Here is a 13,616-nt window from a genome sequence, read left to right as displayed (position 1 = left end):
TGAGTAGCAGACGCCTGCTCACCCACCGCAGCAATATATCCAGAGTCCATGCAGTTGCATTTATTATTTTCTGTTTGCTTTGATTGGAAGCTTATCTGTCCTGGGAAAAGAGGAATTAAGAAATCTCTGATCAGTGGCTTTAAAATCTGTTTAACAATAGCTTCATTTTCAGTTTTTAGCACTGTTACATTTGACATCATATTGTAATTGGCTGAAAGGCAGTTTAAGCACTGTTATTCTTCCGTCATTTTTTTTTAATTAAATTATTTTTTTTAATGGTCATCTCAAAGTTCAGCATGGCATCTCCGATTCATTTTCATTAATAAATAGTCAAATTAATTGTTGGTGCAGTGACAAAAACTTGACATTGCGTCATCTGTTTTATTAGACTGAGGAAAACCTGATGGGTATGACAAGTTTCCGGGAGGTTCTGGAGAAGATGTTGGTGATCGTGGTGCTGCCTGTGAGGAAGAGTTTACGGAAGGAGGTGGAACTCTTCTCGCCACACCTAGTGTCCAACACCTGCGGCCTCCTGGCCAGCATAGTCAGTGAGCTCACAGCTTCGGCTCTGGGCTCCGAGGTAAACGTCTTAACTAATATGGTTTCCCATCTATTGATCGCGTGCTATTTTTCTCCTGCTTTTTGGTTCACTGACCATCCCAATAAATCCATGTGGTTTCTGCTCCTCCGCACTCTACTCACCCCACTCAGTGACATCTGCAGTGTCACAGACGCTTCATTTTTTCTGTCCACCAGCCCATCAGTGCTCCATAAATAGGCTTTAGCTGGCTCATGTGCCGAGCTGATCTCATTACCAGCATTAAGCTGCTCCCCGCTCTTCTGTGAGGGACGTTTTCAAGTTTCTGTCTCCAGGATGAAGGCCTCTGCATCTTGGTGACACTGGCCGCACTCCCCTCGGACCTCATTTCACCTTCCCGCTGCTAGGGAAACTGCTGTTGCCATGGCAACTGGACCAGCAATGCTGTTCCTGTTGTGTTCAGGAAGGGAAAAAAGTGACCATTCTTTTTTTTCTTTTTTTTTTTTTTATCTCTTGCGGAACCCTTGCGTAATAGCCTCTGTACCCCACATATAATCCTAATGGTATAAACAGAAAGGTGACTAATGCTTTCCTCTGTTTTACCACTTGCTCTTAGGAAGCGAAACATTCTTAATTTGTAATTCAAAGACTGTGGCATGATCAACATTCAATCTGCCATCGTGTGGTTAACCCTAAAACTGCATAGTACTTCCAGTGAAGTTTGTTATGGTCCGGGTACTGATCGCAAGATACCAAGATGTTGGATTTTTATGTGCATAGTATCTCTTGGTCTCAATCCACAGTGCCACTAGTGATGTTCGAATTAATTAATTTATGTCTCTGCACAAAAGCAAAGAATGCTCTTGAGCACCTGCCAAGTTTAATAAATAAATTGCAGTAAAAATACACTTTGACCTTCTTCTGATTTTTTTTTTTGTCTTTGCGATTAGGTAAATGGGCTGAACTCGCTGCACTCTGTCAAATCCACACCTAATCGATTCACCAAGACCAGCCAGGGCCGCAGCTGGAACACAGGCAATGGCTCCCCGGACGCCATCTGCTTCTCGGTTGACAAACCGGGTGTGGTGCTGGTGGGCTTCTGCGTGTATGGTGGAGGGGGCATCCATGAGTATGAGCTGGAGGTTCTGGCTGATGATGTAAGATCTTGTCCTTTGCCTTTTTTCCCCCTCACTCGTTAAAATTGATTTTACAGCCATTCATTGAAAGAACAAGGAAAATCGAGCATGATGTTGAGATTTATTGTACTGTTCTGTTTTGTACTGTTCACCTGTTGTGACTGTTTTATTATTATTATTATTTTTTTTTCCAGGCCCAGACCGAACACCCAGGAGACTCTGCCCACTCACACAGATGGACGTCTCTGGAGCTGGTCAAAGGCACGTACAGCACAGACGACTCCCCGAGCGACATCGCTGAGATCAGGCTGGACAAAGCGGTGCCACTCAAGGTGCATTAGCAGGTGTAACTTTTTTGTCTTTGTCATACACCAGGTGTTTGTGTGTGTATAACCGGGCATATTCCCTGCTTTTAGGAGAATGTGAAGTATGCGGTCCGCCTGCGTAATTATGGTAGCCGCACAGCCAACGGCGACGGAGGAATGACCACGGTGCAGTGCTCAGATGGAGTGGCCTTCACCTTCAGCACCTGCAGCCTGAGCAGTAATGGCACCAACCAGACCAGGGGGCAGATACCCCAGATCCTCTACTACAGGTCTGATACATTCCCAGAACACTCAAATACTCACTAGCCACATTAGTAGATACACCTGCCTCACAAAAGTGAAGTTACAGGCCATAAAAATACACCAAAAAAAAGAAAACCGCAACCAATGAGTCCTCATGGCACGGCAGAAAACGCTCAACACAAAATGGTAGATGCCAGCAGCCGGACCATTCTAAACCATGCTTCAGTGTTTCTACCCTGTCTGAACTGTGATAAAAGGGTTTGTTTCTTTGTGCTTCCAGGAGTGAGTTCGACGGGGACCTGCAGTCTCAGCTGCTCAGCAAGGCCAATGAAGAGGATAAGAACTGCAGCAGAGCTCTGTCAGTGGTCAGCGCAGTGGTCCGAGCTGCCAAGGACCTCCTGCACAGGGCCTTTGCTGTGGATGGTGAGAGAGAGACCTCTGAGCCTGGTGTTGGATAAACACCCCGCGGTGTTCCTGACTTCTGTTTCTGTGTCTAGCTGAAGATATCCCAGAACTCCTCAGCTCCTCCAGTTTGTTCTCCATGCTGCTCCCGCTTATACTGGCCTATATAGGTCCTGTTGCTGCTTCTGTTCCCAAGGTGGGAATTGTTCCTGTTTCAAACTTTGTTATACGTCTTAAATGTGAATATTATTGTTATTATTTTATTTAAGCATATTATGTTCCTTATTTTCTGTCAGGCTGCAGTAGAAGTATTTGGCCTTGTGCAGGAGCTTCTCCCAGCAGTCTCTGCTCTGAACCAAAAGTACGCCCCACCCGCCTTCAACCCTAACCAATCAACAGACAGCACCACGGGTAACCAGCCAGAGCAGGGCTTGTCTGCCTGCACCACCTCCAGCCATTACGCCGTCATCGAGAGCGACCATCCCTACAAGCAGGCTGGCGTCACTCAGTACAAGGTACGATTGTATGACACATTATGTCCACGACCACAGCCCTATACTGACAATTGGAGCTGTAATGAAGTCTGAAAAGACCCGACCCGGCCCCAGCCCAACAGAATCCCACCTGACCCCGACCTGACTATACAGCTTTTTAAAAACCTGGCTTTCTTTGTGCGCACGAACGCTATAGTCCGTTTCACCTGCTTAGCATATTCGCATCTTTCTCACGATAATTAAAAGGAGCGACTGTGGCCAAGAATTAAAAATCTAATTCAAGTTTCATTAAAACATTATCATTTAATAATAGATACTTAGACCATGCAAAACCTTATTAACAATCACTAAAACAAATTTTCAAGCTGCGAAACAATAGGTACTATAGACCGGAAGTTCGAGACTGGTGATTAACCGCTCGACCCGACTAAAATGATAAATATGGATTTACAGCTCTACTCTAGCATTCATAGAGCCCTCTGGTGTCCATTTGTAGGTATCTTTTCCGGATTGTGTCCGCTGGACCACTGTAGAGTTTGACCAGCAATGTGGCACGGCCCAGCCTGAGGACGTGCTCCGGCTGCTCATCCCCAGCCGTGCACTGCACTTCTCTGCCCTCAGCGCCAAGCCCCTGGCCCACGAGACCATCAACACCTGGACCGAGCTCAAGAAGTTTTCCGGCTCCAATGGCTGGCCGACCACTGTGCTTGTGCTGCCAGGTAACACTGTTCACTGTGTTCGCTAAAGCCCGATTAGACCCCCTCGTTCATGCCAGTGTCTGTTCTGATTCAAATTCTTGTTCCTTCACCCCTTTTCTGGAGGTTCCAAGAGTATTTGGGAACCATTTGTTGCCAAATGATTTAGAGAAGCTTTTCCACCAGAACACACCGTGTGTTCTGGCTTTGTTGCTTTTACACACTGCTGTCTGCTGCTCTCATGCTCCCATCTGTGTCTTAACGCAGGAAATGAAGTTGTGTTTTCTCTTGAGACCGCATCCGACTATGTGAAAGACGAGAAGGCCTGCTTTTATGGCTTCAAATGTGTGGCCGTTGGTTACGAGTTCAACCCCGGGGTGGATGAGGTAAATAAGCCCTGTACTGCTGTGCTCACTGAGAGTGGCGAATGTGGGTCGCTGTGTTCGTAGCGGAGGCATTAATGAGTTGCTCTGGGCAGGGGATCATCCAGCTGGAGAAGGAGCTGGCATACCTGGGCAGTGTGTGCGCTGCTGCACTCATGAAGAAGGACCTTGCTCTTCCCATCGGTAGGATGCAAACGTTTACTGCATATCAGAGCAATTTCAGAGTAAATGTTGTTCACCCCAACTTGTTTTTCAGGGAATGAACTTGAGGAAGATCTTGAGATTCTCGAAGAGGCCTCTCTGCAGGTAATGACTTCATAAGACCTCACACACAATACCTGTGACACCTGTGTTATGGTTGTAATGTTAAACTGTTTTGTGACAGGTCTGCAAGTCTCACTCTGGAATTCTGGGTAAGGGACTGGCTCTCTCCCACTCCCCCACCATCATGGAGGCTCTGGAGGGGAATCTGCCGCTGCATCTGCAGACCAACGAGCACTCCTTCCTGGAGGACTTCATTACCTGTGTACAAAACTCCAGTGGAGGACGACTGGCCAGGTGAGTCCCAACAGACCCTCACATTAATTCCATCTGTCGACACAATCACAGTCAAGTCAAAGTCCACTTTGTCATCTCACTATATACAAGTACACAGAGAGACGAGATTGCAATGCTTTGGAGATTCACAGTGTGCAAAAAGACGTAGTGCAAAGTTCTAATCTTTGTAATAAGTGGTTGTCATTGTGAAACACTGCTGCACAGCACACGGTGACACAACGAAATGGGTCCTCTGCTTTTAACCATCACCCCTGGTGAGCACTGGGTAGCCATGACAAGTGGGGAGCAGTGTGTGAGGACTGTACTTAGCTCAGTGGTACCTTGGCGGGATTCGAACCAGCAACCTTCTGATTACGGGGCCGCTTCCTTAACCGCTAGGTCGCCACTGATTATTATCACATCCTAACTGTAATAGTAAAAAGACTGTCAATATCAGGGTGGTAGTAGCATAGTGGGTAACACACTGGCCTGTGAACCAGAAGATCCAGGTTCAAATCATCGTGTCCCTGAGCAAGACACTTAACCCTAAGTTGCTCCAGGGGGGGACTGTCGCTCTGGATAAGGGCGTCTGATAAATGCCGTAAATGTAAATATCAAGGTGCCTTGGCTTTTTCTTATTGTATTTCTACGTGTCCCATTCAGGTGGCTTCAGCCAGACTCTTACGCAGACCCTCAGAAGACCGCGCTGATCTTGAACAAGGATGACATCCGTTGTGGCTGGCCCACCACCGTTGTGGTGCAGACCAAAGATCAATATGGAGACGTGGTGCATGTTCCCAACATGAAGGTCTGCATTAATGCTGCCGCAGTAGTCCGAGAGAGATTTCCTAGGCCAAAACTTTTCATGTGGTGAAGTAAACCGAATCCGGATTTCAGGTGGAGGTTAAAGCAGTGCCCGTCTCTCAGAAGAAGTCTATGCAGCATGAGAACCTGCGGAAATTGCAGCGGCTTCCTGGCACGTCCTCGCCTTCCTCCACTGGCACTGACCTCACCTTTGGAGGGCTGCCTACCCCTAAACTCGAGGCCACGTATGAGCCAATGATCATCAAAGAAGCCCGCTACATTGCAATCACCATGATGAAGGTTCTATTCTTCATATTTCACATACCTTTCTATATATGTAGCTCTATATTTTAGGATTAAGCAGGTCCAAAAAAATAATGAGGTAGGCTGTTCCGCTTAAACAAAAGGGACATTAATTAATTTATTTCAAGTTTAATGATCGACTAGCAGTAGTGTAGTTGAGTCATTTCTGTTATTCATGTTCACGTGCTCATGTATTTACTCAGGCGTATGAAAACTACTCTTTTGAGGAGCTGCGCTTTGCCTCGCCCACTCCCAAGAGGTAAGAAACCTCCACCTGCACGGTCAGATCGATTTTTCCATTCTTCCTGCTGCCTCGGCACAGTGCTCATACCGCTGTGCTCCTCAGGCCCAGCGAGAACATGCTGATCAGGGCCAACACAGACGGCACCTACAGTGCTAACTGGACCCCCGGGGCGGTCGGCCTCTACACTATCCACGTGACCATCGATGGAATCGAAATCGGTACCTGTCCTTCACTGCTTGCCGGAAAGTGGGACCTTTTTTGAACCACAAACGCTTGTAGTGTAAGTGCGGAACGTTTGTCTGCCTTTTAGATGCAGGCTTGGAAGTGGAGGTGAAGGAGCCGCCCAAAGGTATGATTCCTCCAGGAACGCAGATGGTCAAGCCAAAAGCGGAGCCTCAACCAAGCAAGGTGAGCCCTTATTGAAGGTCAGAGACGGGTGTCCTTCCCTTACGCCTCAGCAGTCTCAATCTCAGAGGTCAGGATGGTGAAGACCGTCAAAAGTTGGAGGGGAAACAAGCAACACACTAATTCCACCGGCTGTGCTTTCCTCCCTCTCTGCACCTTTTTTTTTTTTTTTTTTTTGTTCTGAAATCGAGCTCTAACCGCTTCTCCCCCCCCCTGTCTTCGCCTAGCTGTGGGTGGGTCCGTGAGTGCGTGGTGCGTGCGTTTCCTGCCCTGCTCAGGTCCCTCTTGCTGTCTGCTCATCTGTCTCACTCTCTCCCTGTCTCTGCTTCTCTCAGGTCCGCAAATTTGTGGCCAAGGACAGCGCAGGGCTGCGTGTGCGTAGCCACCCATCCTTGCAGAGCGAACAGATAGGCATAGTCCAAGTCAATGGCACCATCACTTTCATTGATGAGGTAAATGCCTGTAGACTAGGGTGAAACTCCCGTTACTCTTCTGTCTGTAGAGAGACCCCTGTTGACCTCCTTCTGTTTCTCTCTCTCTTTTCCTCATGTAATGCCTCACCCTCATTACTCTTGATTGCAGTAATTGTGTAATTTTCGAGCCTTTAAACCAATTCCGCTGCACTTCTCAGCTCACATGATTAAGTTTGATTTGTCAGGAATCTTTTCTTTGCCTTTGTTTTGCTTCATACACGTGCAAGAGACCCCAAGGCTGCAGGAATGACCAGAAATGATTATTGTATTTGCCTAATTATAATACAACCACTCTTATTTTAAAACACTTGTTATAAATGTATGTATCTAACAGCATTGGGATATTTTGTCCACACCATGGTTTGAAAGCCTTATTTTCAGGCCAGTGTGTAAATTTGTTGCCTCCTTCCTGCAGCCTCTGGAGTGAGTCTTGCGAGGGCCTGATCAGCAGTTATTGGAGGGCATGGCTCCGCTCTGTTGCTTGTTTCCCCATAGATCCACAATGATGATGGTGTGTGGCTCAGACTGAATGATGAGACAGTAAAGAAGTATGTTCCCAACATGAATGGGTACACTGAAGCCTGGTGCCTCTCTTTTAACCAGCATCTGGGCAGGACTCTTCTGGTGTCTGTCGACGTAAGTAAAGGCCTCCCACCGCAGAGCACCAGAGGCGGCTGTGCTGCTCGTTTTGGGAATGAGAGGAAGTCCTAGTCAGTGTAGATGTGGAAGAGCTGATCCATTCCACTAGTGTGGGATGGACTCCGAGCCCCCAGTCCCCCACAGACTTTAGTGCATGATGTGTCACAAACAAAACCAAGCTGAGTATGTCCTTTGCATGTTGTGTGTGTGTGTGTGTGTGTGTGTGTGTGTGTGTGTGTGTGTGTGTGTGTGTGTGTGTGTATGGCGTTAAACCTTAAATTTGGATAGTCACCGAAGGTCACGGCATCATAAGGACCCGGTGCATGTCTCAGAACACTTTAATAAAGGAAATGTGTTGGCTGGTTGGTTGTAGGGGTGGGTGATGCCTCTTGTCTAAAACATGATTGCCTTTTTTGACTCATGATGCCAACAAAACCAAGAATAACGGGTCCGGGTGTTATTTTGACTAAGTCAATAATCAAGTCATTATCACCAAAATGTCAAATAATATCAAGGTTGTTTAAACTTTTTTGTGTCGCCCACCCCTATTTAGTTTCCGTTTGCGACATGGGAGGAAACATTTGTGTGGCTCAAAGGTGTGCTTGGGCTTTTCTCTAGGCCCTTCACACAAGAAGGCACTTCTGTTCTCATGATCTCTGTAACATGATGGCATTTGCTCCATGGCATGAATACCTTTTCAAAATGAACATGACGGATTCACGCAGCCTTAAGAAGTTGTCATTTTTCTGCCATAGAACAACCAGCTGTCTGAAAAGTTGTTTCCGCAGTTGTGGAGCACCCTCGGCTGCTTTAGGGTTCCTTTAAAATAACAGCATGACACACTACAACTTTTTTGGAAGATTGTTTCAGATTTCCAGATCGGTTGCTTACTGATTTCTCTTCATGGTTTTCTCTCTATAACCACAAATTGACGATTGTATTATTATTTATATTGTTGGTGTTGCAGAATTTGATAATGTACATTTCATTGTATGTCTGTGTCGATTTTCTGGGTCTATTGTAATTGGATGCAATTTCATGGAAATCAGTGCAATATCAGTCCATATCCCATTTTTCTGAGTATCCGCAACCGCTACAAGACACCAAACAGGCCTCAGTGGCCTTAAAATTACACTGCTCCAAAAAATAAAGGGAACACAAAAAAAGACATCCTAGATCTGAATAAATTAAATAATCTTATTAAATACTTAGTTGAATGGTCTAGCATGGTCTTGTATTAGGAGGAACCCAGGGCCAACCGCACCAGCATATAGCATCTACAAGGGGTCTGATGATCTCATCTCAGTACCTAATGGCAGTCAGGCTGCCTCTGGTGAGCACATGGAGGGCTGTGTGGTCCCCCAATTAAATGCCACCCCACACCAATGGAGGATGTTGCAGGCAGCAGAACATCCGCGTCTCCAGACTGTCATGTCTGTCAGATGTGCTTAGCGTGAACCTGCTTTCATCTGTGAACAGCACAGGGTGCTAGTAGTGAATCTCTGGAACATGCCAAACGTCCTGAGCCCTCGCGTCATATCAAGGGCCGTCATACCACACTCATTGAGTCGGTTTCTGACCATTTTAGCAGACACATGAACATTTGTGGCCTGCTGGAGGTCATTTTGCAGGGCTCTGGCAGTGCACCTGTTCCTCCATGCACAAAGGCGGCCTCCTCCACGTCTCCTGATGTACTGGACTGTGTACTAGTACCGCCTCAATGCTGTGGACACTATGCTAAAAGACACATCAAACCTTCTTGCCACAGCTCGCTTTGATGTGCCATCCTGGATGAGCTGCACTACCTGAGGCACTAGTGTGGGTTGTAGACTCATACTACCGCTAGAGTGAAAGCACCACCAAAAGTGACCAAAACATCAGCCAGAAAGCATAGGAACTGAGAAGTGGTCTGTGGTCACCACCTGCATGACCACGCCTTTATTGGGGACGTCTTGATAACTGCCTATAATTTCCACCTATTGTCTATTCCTTCTACACATGTGAAACTCATTGACAGCGTTGACTTCCAAAGTGGACAGTTTGATTTCACAGGAGTGCGATTGACTTGGAGTGACATTGTCCTGGTTCCCTTTTTTTTGAGCAGTGTGCTTTTTCGGGGGAGAGAAACAAACCAAAAAAAAAAAAAAAAAAAACCTCTTCCAAAAAATAACTTCTTCCAAGTAAAAACTATCCATCCTTGCCTCTCCCTACCTGAGGTAGTCCGCTGCCGCGACTTATAATTTGTGTTATAATTTGTTGCTCAGAATGCCTTTAACACTAGCCAAGGAGTCAGGGATACGGACTTTTTATCTTGGACCTCCTTAACTTTGTTCCCTCAGGTGAGTTGGAGGAGGGATGTGAATGGCTTGGCTGCTTTTTTGCTTTCCACCACTGTCTGTTCATTTCTGTCGTCTTCAGCTCTAGGCCTTAAAATGTTTGTATTTATTTTCGTCAGATACCGTCCAGCTGAGTTGCATGTCCATATTTAATCCTGTGTAAACATGTACTCCGTACTTTTCTGCTGAGGTACACTCACTGGTGACCCAGATCTGTGATGGACATTTTATTCAATGATTGTGTTAATGATTTTAAGTGTATTTTTCTTTTTGCATGTGGAGTATTTAAGTCGCATGTTATATTTGAAAGGCTGGTACCTGTACTGTGGTTCTGTGTGGAACAGCATGCAACCTGATCAGACAATGTTGAACTTTTGTCATGTTTTAAACATATATAAATATATATATATATATATCAGCCATTAGCTGATCTGGTCATTTGTAGTTTTTTTTTTTTTTTCTTTTTTTATGAATGGAAAAAATTTAGACTTATTTCCATATGCTCATAGTTATGTTTTGGTATCTGTCTGCTTACTTTACTGTCAAAGTCATGTTTGTATAGTGAGTGACATGTAAGTTGCATTACACTTGTGATTCATTACTCTACCAATTCAAAATCGATTTTTTTTACTTTCCTGACCGAGCTTCAGCTCCATACGGGTGGAGCTGAGTACTGAAGAGAACTTTTTAATGAAGCTCTACTTCTCCTTAACTGGTTTTCTGGTTTGCCAAAATGCATACCAAAATGATTTATAGTTTTTTTTTTTTTTTTTTTTTAAAAAGGTACATAGATAAATATCAGATTCAGCTTGACCAAATCTGTCAACGTTGAATCTGGAGATAACACAGCCTGAACATGCATTTTCTGTGGGAATCGATTTTGAATTGAACAATGAGCCCAAGTATCAAAAATTGGATTGTGAGATTGTGCACCCCTAGCATAGGGTCTCTCAGTCAGACAACTCCGGGTGAATTGAAAATGATTGGAGATTTGAGGTTGAAATAAGACTGACTGACCTGTGTCCCTTCGCTTTTGCAGGAGGCCAGAGCACACTCAGAGGAGCTAGACGGCTGCTCGGCCCTCGAGGCCGCCATGAAAGAGCAGGACAGGGCGGGCCTGGGTGGACCCGGTGTTTATAAGGTAGTGAAGACGGGACCCTCGGGTCACAACGTCAGAAGCTGCCCAAACCTTAGGGGTATCCCTATTGGAATGTTAGTTCTGGGGAACAGAGTCAAGGCGGTAGGCGAGGTACGGACTGCCAGATGCATTCTTGTGGCTGCAAATAAATCCTCACTTTACTGCTCCATTTTCTTACTTGTTTGCTAGCTCTGGAATTGTTGTAACACTAGTTTCTTTAAAAAATTCTGTCCTGTTTGTACTTTCCTTTATAATTGGGGACAATACATGTCATACAATTTGGGGCTGGGTGTGGACTGTCATTTTGCATCATTAACATTCTTTCAATAACACATTTGCAGTGGCTTCAGCTTTGATTTAAGATGTATTGTTCTAGCATTTATTAACAATCCATTTGGTATTTTTGCCATCAAAGTAAAATCTACTGGTCTCCATCCCAAAGCTGAAGCCAATGCTGAAATGAGTCTCTCTGCCCTCTTCTGATTTTTATTTTTTTTTTTCTTTTCTCTTCTCCAAGCACATTTTAACCTTCCATGTCTGGACATGAATGCGTTAAAAATGTGCACCGTCCTTCTCAGACTCTCCTCCAAGGTTGTGGTGTGTCATGCTGCCTTGGGTTGCTTCCCTCAATCCAAACAGAGTGTCTCATGTTTTGTCCTGTGCTCCAAGGAAAGCTAAACAGAAACCAGCTCTTGTGTTTTCTCTCCCAGACCAGCTAAGACCGGCATCACTAATGGGGTTTCCCTTTTCTAAATGAAATAATCTTGGGCAGTTCCGCCGTCGTGAAACTGGTGCACTGTTACCTTGTCTGACGTGTAATGCACATGCATGAGCAGAATGTTGTAGCTTGTGTAGCGTGTGTGTGTCCGTGAGAGGAAAAAATGCGGCTGTGTGTGTGCCAGGTGGTAAACTCAGAGGGCACCTGGGTTCAGCTGGATAAGAACAGCGTGGTGGAGTTTTGTGAGAGCGACGAGGGCGAGGCCTGGTCCCTGGCTCGTGACCGGGTGGGAAACCAGTACCTCCGGTATGAGGAAGGTAAGACCCCCTCTAGACACCTTTTACCCGCTGTGTCCCATAATGTCTGGGTGTGATGGGCTGACCCTTCCTGGCCGTGTCCCAACAGAACAGGCCATCCTGGAGCATGGGGCGCAGACTCCTCCTCCCAGCCCCTTCTCCCTGCAGGCCTTCAACCGGGCCATGGGCAGCAGCGGGGCACAAGGCTTCGACTATGGCCTCTCCAACAACAAAGGTGAGACGGGCGGTGGATAAGCCCGGAAGAGCCACGTGTTTTCAGCTGGATCCCAAGCAGAGCTGTCTGGTTCAGATTTTATCTGCTTTTATTTTATTTCATTTATTTTTTCTGGTATGGTACACTCATCGGTATTAATGATTCAATGAGAGGATCTGGCTGGTGGTACTACTGGATTAGGATTTGAGAACTAATCACAACCTTATTCATTGTCTGCCTTTTTAGCATTTTTTTTTTTTTTTTTTTTTTCATTTTTCCAAAGCAGTCTTTGTTGAAATTCTTTTTCTCGCTATTACTAGAGGAGATTTTTAACAGTTAGAACCTCTGCCTTAGTCACGGTGTTCTTCTGGATCTGGATTTTGCAGTTTCGTGTCGAGGTTCGCGGTTGAATGTGGTTGTAAGCCATCAGTATGGAGTTTAAAATGTGTGTGGATGGGGTAAATCCCTATGCCGCAGGTAGCTGGTTGCCTGTAGCCTTCGGGAGTTTTATGCCGCATGCCTGTCTGTCTCTCTCTCTCTTTCTCATGCCTAACATCGGTGCCGTGTGAGGCATGACTGACTGCACGTGCTTGTCACATCTTCACCTGATGTGCCTTCCTCTCTTAGTCGAAGGCCTGGTCACAGGTTTGGCTTTCTCTACAGTGGGCAGACTATTATTTCTTGTCATTTACAGCATTGCACTTTAAATAGGTCAGGGCAAAACGATACAGTATTTTTTTTCTTTTTGATTGAATTTTATTCTCTCCAAATTAATTAATCTATTTCCAAATTAATCAACTAATATATCAATTTGTAATTTACATATCTGAATGGAAAATTTCAATACTAATACTAAATAAATGTAAAGAAATTGTAAAATATGTGCAAAATAAATAATAACATTATAATAATAATAATAATAATAAAGTGCATACAATAAAAGAGAACAAAAAGGTCACTCAGAAGATTTTCTCAAGTATCCTCCCATAGCCACCTTTCCCCCTCCCCCACTCCAATATAGAGTATAAAATTCCAGAATAATTCCTTTCCACGTTGAAGTTCATCCCCACCTTTGATGAACAGTCTCGTTTCTTGCAGTGTTGAATCTCTGAGTCACTCGTGTTGCTGCTACTTGGCGGCGGCGGCATCTTTATTTTGGGTCCAACGCATCGGCGTTGCCCCAGCCCTAATTTTAACATTCTCTAGTACTGTACTATAAGTTGCGCATCTTCACTTGATTGACAATTCTATTTTTTTAATTCTAATTTAAATGTTTTATTGATTTTATTTAA

At 45.2% G+C, this 13,616-nt stretch overlaps 1 protein-coding gene across 15 annotated transcripts in view; it reads left to right on the top strand.

Annotated features, from left to right (window-relative positions):
* mycbp2 (MYC binding protein 2) overlaps positions 1 to 13,616 on the top strand; it is a 59,516-nt gene that overhangs the window by 32,160 nt on the left and 13,740 nt on the right. For 9 of the 15 annotated variants that reach the window (XM_028992443.1, XM_028992449.1, XM_028992445.1 and 6 more), the window contains 22 exons: positions 389 to 580; positions 1,489 to 1,695; positions 1,869 to 2,006; positions 2,091 to 2,269; positions 2,524 to 2,666; positions 2,741 to 2,841; positions 2,942 to 3,160; positions 3,636 to 3,858; positions 4,102 to 4,220; positions 4,313 to 4,400; positions 4,474 to 4,523; positions 4,603 to 4,775; positions 5,418 to 5,562; positions 5,652 to 5,858; positions 6,065 to 6,120; positions 6,208 to 6,323; positions 6,416 to 6,513; positions 6,846 to 6,962; positions 7,479 to 7,619; positions 10,998 to 11,207; positions 11,999 to 12,131; positions 12,220 to 12,345. In XM_028992443.1, the coding sequence (XP_028848276.1) occupies positions 389 to 580; positions 1,489 to 1,695; positions 1,869 to 2,006; positions 2,091 to 2,269; positions 2,524 to 2,666; positions 2,741 to 2,841; positions 2,942 to 3,160; positions 3,636 to 3,858; positions 4,102 to 4,220; positions 4,313 to 4,400; positions 4,474 to 4,523; positions 4,603 to 4,775; positions 5,418 to 5,562; positions 5,652 to 5,858; positions 6,065 to 6,120; positions 6,208 to 6,323; positions 6,416 to 6,513; positions 6,846 to 6,962; positions 7,479 to 7,619; positions 10,998 to 11,207; positions 11,999 to 12,131; positions 12,220 to 12,345 (3,181 nt within the window). The remainder of the gene's footprint in view (positions 1 to 388; positions 581 to 1,488; positions 1,696 to 1,868; positions 2,007 to 2,090; positions 2,270 to 2,523; positions 2,667 to 2,740; positions 2,842 to 2,941; positions 3,161 to 3,635; positions 3,859 to 4,101; positions 4,221 to 4,312; positions 4,401 to 4,473; positions 4,524 to 4,602; positions 4,776 to 5,417; positions 5,563 to 5,651; positions 5,859 to 6,064; positions 6,121 to 6,207; positions 6,324 to 6,415; positions 6,514 to 6,845; positions 6,963 to 7,478; positions 7,620 to 10,997; positions 11,208 to 11,998; positions 12,132 to 12,219; positions 12,346 to 13,616) is intronic. The other 6 variants (XM_028992453.1, XM_028992451.1, XM_028992444.1 and 3 more) reach the window with 5 other exon arrangements.

Source organism: Denticeps clupeoides, chromosome 9 (assembly GCF_900700375.1).
Source record: "Denticeps clupeoides chromosome 9, fDenClu1.1, whole genome shotgun sequence".
NCBI lineage: Eukaryota > Metazoa > Chordata > Actinopteri > Clupeiformes > Denticipitidae > Denticeps > Denticeps clupeoides.
Note: the sequence above shows the minus strand (reverse complement) of the source record. Positions and strands in the feature narration are given on the sequence as shown.